At 34.3% G+C, this 13,773-nt stretch overlaps 2 protein-coding genes across 4 annotated transcripts in view; one reads left to right on the top strand and one right to left on the bottom strand.

Annotated features, from left to right (window-relative positions):
- Nucleotides 1–3,331: 3,331 nt before the first annotated feature.
- Nucleotides 3,332–12,301, bottom strand: LOC111053629 (mitochondrial inner membrane protease ATP23 homolog). Of its 2 annotated transcripts, XR_005572283.1 has the most exons (6): nucleotides 11,738–12,301; nucleotides 11,191–11,236; nucleotides 9,103–9,184; nucleotides 7,239–7,457; nucleotides 3,609–3,918; nucleotides 3,332–3,367 (listed from the first exon to the last, which is right to left on the bottom strand). XR_005572283.1 is itself a non-coding variant. In XM_022340544.2 (5 exons), exons 1-5 carry the CDS (start codon nucleotides 11,922–11,924, stop codon nucleotides 3,724–3,726), a joined length of 729 nt encoding a protein of 242 aa, XP_022196236.1. In that variant the 5' UTR covers nucleotides 11,925–12,301; the 3' UTR covers nucleotides 3,500–3,723. The 2 variants fall into 2 exon arrangements, 1 of the variants encoding a protein (XP_022196236.1); XM_022340544.2 differs by lacking the exon at nucleotides 3,332–3,367 and having other exon boundaries at nucleotides 3,500–3,918.
- Nucleotides 12,302–12,345: 44 nt separating this feature from the next.
- The window catches only part of LOC111062832 (probable RNA-binding protein 19), a 32,025-nt gene continuing 30,597 nt past the window's right edge, over nucleotides 12,346–13,773 (top strand). For both annotated transcript variants that reach the window (XM_039436491.1, XM_039436490.1), the window contains exon 1: nucleotides 12,346–12,500. In XM_039436491.1, coding sequence (XP_039292425.1) covers nucleotides 12,465–12,500 — 36 coding nt within the window. In that variant the 5' untranslated portion in view covers nucleotides 12,346–12,464. The remainder of the gene's footprint in view (nucleotides 12,501–13,773) is intronic.

Below are 13,773 nucleotides of genomic sequence, written 5' to 3'. Positions count from 1 at the left end.
ACAAAATATTTCATATTAATTATGGAAATTCATTATGAAAATTATTGAAAAATATAATTTCTGGCTTAATAAAATATAATTTATTATTTTAAACTTGTGCTATTCTCCTCCCAAATTTAGATAAGGTTACACATAGTCCGAAAAAGGAAAAGTCTTGTAGTATTCAGATGGAAATTATTACTGAGATATTGCAATAATTATTCAAATGCTAATGAATTAATAATTATTATTATTAAAAGAAAAACCAAATTAAATGCTGTAATTCACCCCGAAGACTTCTGCTACTGCAAATATTGACAACAGGGTAAACAGCTGGATGGAAATTCGATGAGCGCTATACTATTCAAAAAATCTGATGTGGCGCACTCACACAACTTTCCTTGCCGTTATGAAAATTGATCACCTGACGCTAGTGTTCCCGCGCATCTCAAGTCTACTTATGAACAACGATCTGAGCCAGCTGGCGACAGGACAATAACGCTGGAGGAATACGAGGTCTGCTATCTCTTCATAGTGAATCATTTAATAGAATCAACAGTTGCCAACAGTTTGCAATTGAAATAATAACATTTTCTCGAATTTCGTGCTTATTTTCAATTTTAGGTGAAAATGTTACTGAACATTAATTGTAGAGATTTTTATGCTTAATCTTTCCACTCAAAATATGTTGTTTAAATTTCATCTGAAGCCTGATAATTGGGAATCTAAAACCAAACTTTGCATAGATGGTGCAGTGCTCCTGAAATTTTTACAGATATGAGACTTGTGGCAGTTGATAGAGCTTATCAATGATTTTTCTAGGTATGAATTTGATCAAAATCTTTGGAGCCGTTTCCGAGAAAATCACGAAAAACCCTGTTTTTGGCAACATTTTCGCCATTTTAGCCGCCATCTTGAATTGCATTTGATCGAAATTGTTCGTGTCGGATCCTTATAGTGAAAGGACCTTAAGTTCCAAATTTCAAGTCATTCCGTTAATTGGGAGATGAGATATCGTGTACACAGACGCACAACACTCATACACACACACACACACACACACACACACACACACACACACACACACACATACCAATACCCAAAAACCAATTTCTTGGACTCAGGGGACCTTGAAACGTATAGAAATTCAGAAATTAGGGTACCTTAATTTTTTTCGGAAAGCAATACTTTCCTTACCTATGGTAATAGGGCAAGGAAAGTAAAAACCAAATTAAATGCTGTAATTCACCCCGAAGACTTCTGCTAATGCAAATATTGACAACAGGGTAAACAGCTGGATGGAAATTCGATGAGCGCTATACTATTCAAAAATATATTTGTCAGCCCGGGAATCGAACCCAGTACCTCCTAATTGCCGGTCAGGAATGCTCTCTTGTAGTATTGTAGTATTTTTTGTAATATTGAAATCTTTTGGTATTGTACTTTGGGAGATAAGGTTCATTAAAAAAAAAAAACTTGTCAAATTCAACAAAGCAATAGCCTCATTTATTACATAACCAACCAAATTTTACACATAAAAACAAATCTATAATAGTAACAACATTCATTGTTCTCACAGTAGAAACTGCAGCTTCAAGCTTTACAATGTTCAACTATGTGACCAATATAGGAAAATGAACCAACGGGTTTTACCATTATAAACAATATTCTTGAAGTCTTAATGAAATAGCTCATTAGTCTTTTTTAATGTTGTTTTCTAGTCGAATAGTCAAGAACTATGCACGCCACCATTTGAATGTATGTATCACATTCCCTGCTCCACCATGATCCCAAACTATTACAAACAAGACTAACCGTTCAGAGACAGTAAAAGCTCATATGATTATTAACACATGAATACATATCAAATATACATTGATATACATGCGATACATTGAACAAAATATCGTAATGAGAAATTTATAAAATAGAATTATAGTACCTTCTTTTAAATAATAAAATAATAGATTTAAAATACAAATTATAACTTTATAATTATTATAAAATTATTATTTCATTAATTCATAAAAAGGTACTTTAATTATATTTTATAAATAAAAATAAGTAGCCCTGAGTTCTTACATTTTAAGAACATGATGAGAAAATATTGTTTTAATTACCGATCATTATCGGTAAAGATTTTGTTTTAACTGTGAAAAAAACAATATTTTCTCATTATGTTCTTAAAATGTAAGAACTCAGGGCTACTTATTTTTATTTATAAAATATAATTAAAGTACCTTTTTATGAAATTAATGAAATAATAATTTTATAATAATTATAAAGTTATAATTTGTATTTTAAATCTATTATTTTATTATTTAAAAGAAGGTACTATAATTCTATTTTATAAATTTCTCATTATGATATTTTGTTCAATGTATCATATGTATATCAATGTATATATGTATACACTGTTAAGCTGCGTTTACACCAAAGTTACTAGTAGTTCTGTGAACAGTAGACCTCACGCAGTATTCTCATCCACAAGTACCTGATGTCACCTGTTTCAAATGTTAACAAACTCAGTTCACGTTTGAATTTGTATTCCATATGATATAATTCACCCAGTTCCGTGATAATCTTTCCATCTGATGAAAATTAATTTTTTACTATCAAAAATATTATAATTTCTTCAGCATTATTTAGTTCATTTGATTATTTCTAATTACCTATTAAATAAGTTTTTTCAAATGTGAGAATATTGATACTGATGGGCACGCATAATAATACCATGACTGCAAAACAAAATATTGAAACCAAAGACCTTTTGATACATACCTCTTTAAGGTCTTTGATTGAAACTATAAACCTTATAGAAGAAATACAGAAATAGACTGGCTTCTCCAGACATCAGTGTAATCACTTGTCAGCTGATTGATTATGAATAATTCTATATTATTAATTCTACGACTGATTAATCCTATATTCAGAGTAGATGATATATATAGTGATATCGGAGTATAGAGGAATTCCTTTTCCTTTAATATTAGGCTTATCCTTAAAATGCGAAATTTTCTAAAAACCTTGTGCATACTTCGACGCGCAGTTGAAAAAGGAATATTTCTGACAAATCTCATAGAATTCTATCAATGCGTTTGGCCGTAATTGCGTTACATACAAAAAAAAAAAAAAAAAACCGAGTCAAAACCATGACTGCTACCTCACTACGCTCGGTCAATTAACAATATGTTTATTATTCTGTCCTTAAAGATTCTACTAGATTGGTCATAACTTATCATACACATATGTTCATCATGTGTATGATAAGTTATGTTCAATCTAATAGAATCTATAAGGACGGAAAAATGAACATATTGTTAATAACTTTGGTGTAAATGCAGCTTTAAACACTATCAATTCATTAATTTTTACAAAAACTCTAAACTTTACTGACTATATTTTTAAATGTAGGAATTCAGGACTAATTTATTGTATTCATGAAATATAATTTTAGTACCCTTTAAAATTGATAGAAGAATAAAACAATAATACAAATTGTAACGTAACTACTTTTCGAATTTTAAATAAACTTTTCGTTACAATTAGTTACGGTAAAAAGTAGTTACGTTACAATTTGTATTATTGTTTTATTATTCTATTAATTTTGGAGGGTACTATAATTCTATTTTATTGACTGTATATCTTAAGCTAGACATATCTCAATAAACAATTAGGCCTATTAAATCAATTATTAATTACATATTACGAAAAATCTAAACTTCACTGAATGTATATCTTAAGCTACACATATCCATAATAGAAGCCTTCCCTGTATGCCTTATCAATATCGTTGCTATTCCTCTTAAGTCGTCTGCCGATCGGCTCAAGGTCGCTGTAACAGGTGGGGAAAACTCTCTCAATGACAGCCACCGCTTGCTCTTCGGTCACATCCCGTACTGCCAAAATTGAGTGGAGGGCTTTCGTTTTCACGCAGTCCTGTTGACAAATAGAAAATAATTGATGAGGTGATGAACTATTCTCATTAAAATGGAGGCTATTTTCTACCTTTGTATATAGTGAGAGATTGTACCTAAAGCTGCGTACACATATACGCTCTTCCAACCCGGACCGAGCACGCTCCTCCCTCGTACCGCCCTCGTTCCTCCATCGAACTACAGTCGCGCCGCCCACGCACCCATCATGAACGTTACGGAAGATGTTAGATCTTCTCGCGTTCCCCGGTCGAACCACTGTTGCTCCCCGGTCTATCATCAATCGCTCTGCTGGAGTGACGTTCGGTTGCGGAGCAGAGCGAAAGTCTGTACGCACCTCAACGTATTTAAACAGAATTGAGCTGCGTATAGAATTGAGCACCACGAACAAGGTAATTGCAATTATCATAAGCTGATACTACGCTTATTATATCTGGACATTACTGTTTATGTACAAATACGGGTCGATGTCAAACGAGGCAAACGACAGAAGAGTCCTGCGACAGTCGAGACCAGCGACGGTAGAGACCGGCGACATTCGAGGCCAGCGACGGTAGAGGACTCCTGGAAAAGTGGCCTCAAATGTCGCCTGCGTTAGGCGACAGTTGAGGCCACTCTAATTTTTGTACAGCCCCGACAGTCGAGACCTGCGACGGCAGAGGACTCCTGAAAAAGTGGCCTCAAATGTCGCCTGCGTTAGGCGACAGTTGAGGCCACTCTAATTTTTGTACAGCCCCGACAGTCGAGACCTGCGACGGCAGAGGACTCCTGAAAAAGAGGCCTCAAATGTCGCCCGCGTTAGGCGACAGTTGAGGCCTCTCTAATTTCTGTACACTCCCGACAGTCGAGACCTGCGACCGTAGAGGACTCCTGAAAAAGAGGCCTCAACTGTCGCCTGCGCTAGGCTCTCCAGAATGGTAGACAGCACCAAAAGAATATTATCATTTAATTTGTATGCATTTACCAGAAATTGAATAATATCCCATTATTCCTTCCGTATTATGAATAAGTATTGCAACTTTACAACTGTAATAAACCTTAGTTGCTTCATCATAAAAAACGAAATTTTCAAACTCGTAAATACCTTTTTGATACTTTGATGTCAAATTCTCAGTTCATGATAGATGTGGGATATTATTCTACAAATCAATATCCTGTTACAAATCAATAACTTTTATGAATTTCACACATTCACATTTTACATTTTCTTGATCTATATATACATTGAGCTTTTCTCATACAAACTAAATTGTTCATTTATTTCATTAACGATGTTGCTTATGGAATTAATCACATCAAGGATAAGCACTATCTACCTTCAAAGTTCATATGTTTTTTTATGAAGGAAGTTTTCATTATTTAGTTTTCAACAAATCATAAGTTATAATCATTATAAAATGTGTTTTGTCTGGAATCGCAGTAGGATGTGTCCTCAACTGTCGCCTGCTGCAAGCGAGTCTCTAATTTTTGTACAGGCCCGACAGTCGAGACCAGCGACATTCGAGGCCAGCGACGGTAGAGGACTCCTGAAAAAGAGGCCGCAAATGTCGCCTGCGTTAGGCGACAGTTGAGGCCACTCTAATTTTTGTACAGCCCCGACAGTCGAGACCTACGACTGGAGAGGACTCCTGAAAAAGTGGCCTCAAATGTCGCCTGCGTTAGGCGACAGTTGAAGCCACTCTAATTTTGGTACACTCCCGACAGTCGAGGCCTACGACCGTAGAGGACTGTAAAATAGTCCTCCACGGTCGTAGGCCTCGAATGTCGTCGGTCTCGACTGTCGCGCCCCCACAAATACAGATATAATCAGCTGATGAAAAGTGAAAATAGCTTATTCGTGGCACTCAAGTCTGTTCGCAGCTTTACATGTGGATTCACATTGATCTAGTTCGATGAAAACTATAGGTACTAATCCTACACTGAAGATTCATGAATTCACACTAATTCTATAGCCTAATTTACAATAATCACATCAAGTTACATAGATTTCACTTATTTCTGAAGATGATGCGACAGGTGGATGAATACCTCTAGTGTTTGTTATAACTACTCATTGAATTAGAATAGAAAAGCTTCAAGAACATAGTTAAGGAACTGCTTTTCAAGCAATATTATTAAAATTACAGTTGTTTTGTGTGTAATGTTGTAGTAATCTTTCGTAATGAAAAACACAAATTGAAATTGTGAACCACTTTCCATCATTATAAATTTATAACAGAATCTGGTTTCTTGGCTTCACCAGCCACGGCAGCGTATGTTGCTCGTTATATTATGAAAAAGGTTGTAGGTAAGAATGCTGAGGAGTATTATGAAGGTAGGAAGCCTGAATATACTACGATATTCAGCTGTCTTGTTTACAACTTACTAGTAAAACTAACTTACACGAAACCAGGTTCTGTTATAAGTGACAATTTCTATTTGTGTTTTTTACTATTTATTTATTTATTATTATTTCATTCACTGACCTCCTATAAAAGGGGTATTTGGACTTGTCAATGTCGTAAGTCAATAAAATACAGAACATAAATACATAAATGATAAGTCAATATATTTTTTTTCTCTCCAAACCTTATCTCGACGCTCGTAGTTTAGAGCATAAATAGGCACATGAGAAGTCAATACATTTTTTTCTATTCTCTCTAAACCCCATTTCAACACTCGTAGTACTCTCTGAACTCTTCATTTGAGTACGCGCATATGGACAGCAGCTCCTTCTTTAATTGATCTCTGAATTTTGTACCAGTCATTTCTTTTATATGAGCTGGCAATAAATTATACAACCGAATACCAGAACTCCTAACACCTCGCTCATACATGGTTGTCTGGTGTGTGTCGTCTCTTAGGTTGTTCCTATATAGATATATTATTAATAAGAATGAAACTTGCACATTATTTCATCTACGAATTAATAATTAATACTGACTTGATTTAGTTATGAATCCATTACTCTCAATGCGTTTCTATTATGATCCAGCATTATTAAAGCCTATGTTAGCCCAGCAATTGATTTGTGAAGCTTTCCATTTGATGAAGCATAAACACTGAATTTATTAATTTGTAAATGGTAACAATAATAGGTCTAAAATATAGATTTGTAATTGAAAAACAGGCAATACATTATTACTTTTGCTGAGGATTATGCCCACATGAGCTCTTAATTTGTACGTGGGTGATAAGACGCACAAACCAAGGAGAAGCAGTAAGAGGATGAGGAGGAGGTGGAGGACATGAGAAATAAAATAAAGAAGAAGATGAAGAAGAAGAAGAAGCTACCTATTATTTTCTACCTTGATAGCAAACTATTTTATTTGAGCAATAGTTCACCTGATGTAATTTCCTAAAATTGAAAGGCGTGACGTCACCCTGCATGAAAGCACTCATGAAGCTGCAATGCGTGAGGTTGGCAGCCCTGATCTCGGTACAGGCCACATGATCGATATTCTTGAAGTCGACTTTGTGCACACAATAGTCGAACATGTGGATCATCTCGTGAGCTAGCACTCCTGGGACTATAGACGAGCTGGTCTGGTTGCACACTACTATCTGAAATCAAATAAATTACACCGATATTAAGAGTGAAATTACAATGAATATGGTGAGGTCCACGTTATAATGGCAGCATTTGATTAACACTGGAGTTGCTATTCTAGTCTACCACTCGACAAAGCAGATAGCACTAGCCTTTTCTAGTCCCGCAACGTTAACAGATTATATTTCAACAATGTAGGAGTAAAATAAATTGAATTATCAGCTGGTACCTAATTAAAATATATCTATAGTCCGTGCAAACCTCACTTTGCAGCACAGGGCTTTATGGCCAATATTATTTCAATATAAAAGTAGAAGTACACTGTTGCAGTTTTTTGCTGATTCTATCAAAAAGCCCTATGCTCTGTATAAATTGAAAATCCCTGTTGTCTAAATTAGAATTGAAACAGTTTTGGGCGTAAGTCTGTGGTACTTTTCTGTAAGTAGTGTAATTCTAAATGATTATATAAATAATATGCTCTCTTTTTCGCTCTTTCACTCACACAATTAGCTAACAGGTTTTTCAGTATTTTAGTATCTCTATAGTTAACACCCTGTGGATTCTGATAAATCTGCCAGCACTATACTCCATTAGAGCAATGCTGCAATCCAAGGTTTTCACAGACTATGGAAGAATTATATGGACTGGAAAATTGAGATTTTGGTAAGTGCTACTCTTAAATAGCAAGAAAAAATGAAAATCATTTAAAAAATTTTACTTACAACAGAAAAAAATTATTTATCAAAATAAAATCAATTAACAAAATGCTGTGCTCATTTATTTTAATACAAAAAAATCTGGTGTGGTACACTCACACAACTTTCCTTGCTCATTGAACTGGGAGCCTCATTCTTAAACGACAATAATTTAGAGAAATAACATAATGACGATTGGCGGCAACATAATTATTTGAAACTACGATCAGACTACTGTATATGTGTGTATATAATTTTGTTTTCAGAGTAATTTTTCCTTTGTGTAAATTGTGAATTGTGAATTTTGTTGAACATGTTGTTAGTAAGAATTTTCAAAAACAGTACTTAGATTTCTTATTTCTTAGTGAAAAATTGAGATATGATAACGGAATTGTAATGAGCGCAACACAACTGCGATGTTCCTTCACAAAATTCTAAATAACTTGGTTAGTAATTCATTGAGTAAATTTAATTTTCAGGGATGAACAGCTCTATGATCAATATGAAAATTTTCAAAATGAAACTTCAACTTGAACGTTTTACAGTAGAAACATAACCTATTTTTCGGACATGTTATTAAATATCAAAATTTGGGAAAGGAATAGTTTTGGGCCAACCCAGTTGTTCCTTCCTAATAATATTTTTATAATCTGTCATTTTATCCACGAATAAATGAATGGGTACTGTATCATGCTCCATGAATGGTTCTAATGGAGCAATAAGGACTAAGACACACCAAGCGTATTTTCACTAACGGGAAACAAGTCGGCATGGCAGGAAGCTCTCCGATTGGCTAATTATCAGCTGATTCCCAAACGCCAACCCAATCAGCCAATCGGAGAGCTTCCTGCCGTGCCGTCTCGTCCACCTCCAGTCCAGAAACGCCTAAAAAAAAACGCTTCATGTGGCTTGGTCCTAATGATGAATTAGAACTGAAAATTTTAGCTATTTTAAAGTTCATTACCTGATTCATAATAGGATCATAGCCTCCAGTCACTGAGTTGTCACATGGTTCGCATGCTATATGTCTGCGAATGTCTATAGGACTGCAAACAGAGGTGAGAGTACATTTATTAAAATAGATAGCAATTAAAAGTTGGAGGAGAATAATTATTATAATGAAGACTGATAATCACAGTGGTGTGCGATTGAAAGGTGGAATTTTCAAGACATTGTTGTGATGATATTGGTCATATGATCTATAATCATATGCTCTGGTTACTAAGCAAATCAATTGCATATTTTATTTCAGGTCTCATTAATGTTTGATAAAGCCTTGTTGATAAATCAAGAAGGTTTCTCTTTAGTTCTAATTTAGTTCAATAATTTATCAAACATATATTTTAAATATTTTAGTTATATTTAAAAAAAAAAAAACAGTTTTATTTTTGTCTCAACCACATTATTATTATAGTGATGTCCACGATATAATGGCAGTGTGTAATTGACAATGGTATTGCTATCCTTGTCAGTCGTTCAACAAAACGTATAGCGCTATCTCTTTTTTGCTTTCCTCTGTTACCAGATCGTCTTTTAACAATGTAGAATTAGTAATTAATCAACAAAATATTTCATCTAAATCATGAAAATTCATTATAAAATTATTGAGAAATACAGTTTCTTGCTTGATAAAATATAATTGAATATTTACCGTATAACAAGAATGAACAGTTAATATTACATCAATAAGCCTGTATCAGCTACCGTCTATGGAAGGCATTGACAAGACAGAGGATCGGCAACGTTCTTCTCCTATCTTCCTCTACTGCCATTATAACGTGGACCTCACTATAGACTTGTACACAGGACTGCAGTTTCATGTTGAAATCAACACATCTTCAGCTGTACTGATGCATGGATGCACCCATGTCCTGTGTACTAGTAGTTCTGTGAACAGTAGACCTCACGCAGTTTTCTCATCCACATGTACCTGATTGAAACTATAGACCTTATGGAAATACAGCAATAGACTGGCTTCCCCACACATCTGTGTAATCACTTGTCAGCTGATTTATAATGAATAACTCTATAGTCTGATTTCTACTCTTATATTGGCGTATGAAGGAGGCTCCTTTTTCCTTTTATATTATCCTTGAAATGCAAAATTTCCAAAAACCTTGTATAACCTTGTATAAACCTTGTATTCTTGTATAACGGGGTATACTTTTGATAATACCTATCAATTCTTATCCAACACATTTTACCATGGTTATATGGTTGAAATTGTCGCAGTGTAAGGTAAAAGGTTTCAAACAGTATTCTTAAAGTCAAGGATTGTAAATCTCTTGAAGAAAATTTTTTTCATCAGTGTTGAGGCCATTTGAATTGTATTCATTCGCTCATTGACTGCCAGATGGCAGGAGAGTTTCTTTAATTTTATAACTGACCGAGCGTAGTGAGGTCTAAGATTCAAGTCGACGGTTTGGCATTTCTCTTAATGTTTAAATGTTGCGCATTTACGGCGAAAAGCGGTAATAGATTTTCATGAAATTTAACAGGTATGTTCTTTTTTAATTGTGCGTCGACGTATATACAATTTTTGGTAATTTTGCATTTCAAGGATAATATAAAAGGAAAAAGGAGCCTCCTTCATACGCCAATATTGGAGTAAAAATCAGACTATAGAATAATTATTAATCAGCTGACAAGTGATTACACAGATGTGTGGAGAAGCCAGTCTATTGCTGTATTTCCTTAAGGTCTATAGTTTCAATCAGGTACTTGTGGATGAGAATACTGCGTGAGGTCTACTGTTCACAGAACTACTAGTATCTATTACTCATCAATTTTTCGTTCCAGGCACTGGATAGTTTTTCTGATTGGATATGTTATTTTACTCAAACATTTGATTCGTTTTTATACAGTCCACAACAGAGTAATTGAAGCTTGTATTTTGAGTCATTTAAATTTAAATAACCAGTATTTACGTTCCAATCAGTAACCAGAGAGTTCTGAGATCTTCGGTTTGTGCTCTATGATCATTGATAGATTTCTTGAAAAATTTGAATTATCTAAGAAAAAAATGCAGGACGATCCTTGAATAATTACTTACCACCCAGCACTTTTTAAAGCTGACATCATAAGCCTCACCAAACGATCTGAAACAATGTGAAAATATTAGAAATTAAAATATGAGTTGACAATTTTAGAGAATAATGGCGTTATCAAGAAAGAATATTGACTGTAAGAATATATTATTTATTAGCCCTATATTAGCCTAACTTAATACAGTTGAGCTGTGTTTGATGTTGTAATACTTTTTCATACAGTAATAAAAACACAAATTGAATTTGTCAACCACTTTTATTGTAAATCTCTTAGAGAAAATTGGTTGACAATTTTAATTAGTGTTTTCATTCTAATAAAATAATAATAATATATAAACAAAAAACAAAACTAAGTAGGCCTATTAGGATAGATAAGAGGCGTAGCAAAAGGGGGGTTTTCAACCCCCCAGGAATTCAAAAAACAAAGTTAATTCACTCATAAAATGCCAGTAGTTGTAATTTATAGAAGGCCCAACATTTTTGCTCAAATCCCCTACATTTCAAAATCCTGGAACGCTACTGGGTAGGTATAATAATATGTTGGATACTCACTTGTTTTTAGACAGTCATATACTCTGCCTTCACACTTTATGCGTTCAGTTTCAAGATTCCTGCCAAGAAGCATGTCGGAGAAAGATTGTTCCCTCTTCTTCCAGCGTTGGGGGTACAGATCATAGCCATATTTACTAGGATCAATGTCTGTGGGAATACCAGTGGGGTTTGTTTTGTCATTCGACATTTTAAATGTGTTATTTGGATATTAAATCTAGATAATTGCCAAGTTTAACTGGTATAAGTGGAAAATATTTTTAAACTTTAGTTCTAAATTCAGAAATTTTTACAAATTAAATGAAATTAACAAGGTTGATAACCTAAAATTTGCGACATGCAACACTACTTATGAATTAAAAAATCGTTCAAGTAATTATATAGTCAATAAAAACCAATGAAAAATATATAACATGAACAATAAACACTCTAAAGAGTTGATAACAACTTAGATATAACGAATAAAGAAAGTTTTTTTCACTTTATTTTGTTAATTCAAGGTTAATTCACTGTAATCTACATAACATAACCTAAAATTCGGTTGCTCTTATCGATAAGATCCTGACTATCGAGATCGGTTTGATTATCGAGGATTGAGGCTCTCTCGACTTTGACCATCAAAATCGAAACTGTAAACACGCTGCCTGTCTTTTTTGAGGTTATGTCAAAACTTCGCATTTATTCTGAATCATTTCAATGTATTCTACGTTATTTTGATTGAACTTCAACAATGTCTCGATTAATAGTAAAGAATCTGCCGAACAATGTAAGTAAATAGTATTTATTGTTGAGTCATAATCTCCTGAACTCATGTAAATAGAAAACTACTTCACTATGCATGCTTTCTGGATTAGTTTTGATTGTTGTAAATATCAAATTCATTAGATCACCACCCATTTTTACTTTTTCCCCACTGTAAATTTCAAATTCATTAGATCACCACCCATTTTTACTTTTCTCCCACTGAATATAGTTAGAGAAACTTGAGATATATGGAATTCAAGGAATGGCCCTCAATTTGCTAAATTTATATGGATTTTAGAAACATAAAGGCTAAATTGCACGTCCAAAGTCAAGTGCATGTAGGCAAAGTTAAGAAAATAAGAGCCCCCTCTTCAACTCAATCCACGATCACCGTAGACCTTAGCTCATTGTAGACTGGTAGTGTCAATTGGTTGGCGCTGTCAGATTCTCATAATGTGGCGTGCCTCAGGGTTCTATCCTGGTTCCTGGGACCTCTTCTCTTCCTCATATCCATCTACGACCTCCCTCAGGCTAGTTGGAAGTTCTCTCCCATTTGCAGATGACACAACCGTATAGTGAGTTCCACATTATTGACCGAGCGAAGTGAAGTCTAAGATTCAAGTCGACGGTTTGGCATTATTCTTAATGATTAAATGTTTGAATGTTCATATGTTGCGCATTTACGGCAAAACGCGGTAATAGATTTTCATGAAATTTGACAGGTATGCTCCTTTTTTAATTGCGCGTCGACGTAATACAAGGTTTTTGAAAATTTTGCATTTTAACGATAATATAAAAGGAAAAAGGAGCCTCCTTCATATGCCAATATTAGAGTGAAGATCAGACTATAAAATTATTCATCATAAATCAGCTGACAAGTGATTACACAGATGTGTGGAGAAACCAGTCTATTGCTGTATTTCCATAAGGTCTATAGTTTCAATCAGGTACTTGTGGATGAGAATACTGCGTGAGGTCTACTGTTCACAGAACTACTAGTAACAGCTGATTTTTATTTCTGTGTGTGCCACTCACAAATCTTCTCCCATAAGGATTACATGTAAACTTTGAAGGACCATAGGAAAAAGTCCTGAAGTCGGATTATGAACTTGATAGGTCATAAACCTGGTCCTGAACTTAATGAACACAACTAAGAAAATCATCAAATTCGGTTCACTCATAAAAAAGTTATCGAATGTCAAAATTTCAGGCTCGATTTCTATTTATATAGATTTACAAGATATAAAAAAGGTTCTCTAGATCATCATTTCATCAGCTGTAACACTGGTTTTTTG

Source organism: Nilaparvata lugens, chromosome 10 (genome assembly GCF_014356525.2).
Source record: "Nilaparvata lugens isolate BPH chromosome 10, ASM1435652v1, whole genome shotgun sequence".
Lineage (NCBI taxonomy): Eukaryota > Metazoa > Arthropoda > Insecta > Hemiptera > Delphacidae > Nilaparvata > Nilaparvata lugens.
This window is presented reverse-complemented; position numbering and strand designations above follow the sequence as displayed.

Coding starts and splice junctions, on each gene's coding strand:
- LOC111053629 (XM_022340544.2), bottom strand. CDS start 11,924: ATGTCGAATGACAAAACAAACCCCACTGGTATTCCCACAGACATTGAT. Junction 11,237..11,737: donor ATATGACTGTCTAAAAACAA/GTGAGTATCCAA, acceptor ACATTGTTTCAG/ATCGTTTGGTGAGGCTTATG. Junction 9,185..11,190: donor GCTTTAAAAAGTGCTGGGTG/GTAAGTAATTAT, acceptor CTCTGTTTGCAG/TCCTATAGACATTCGCAGAC.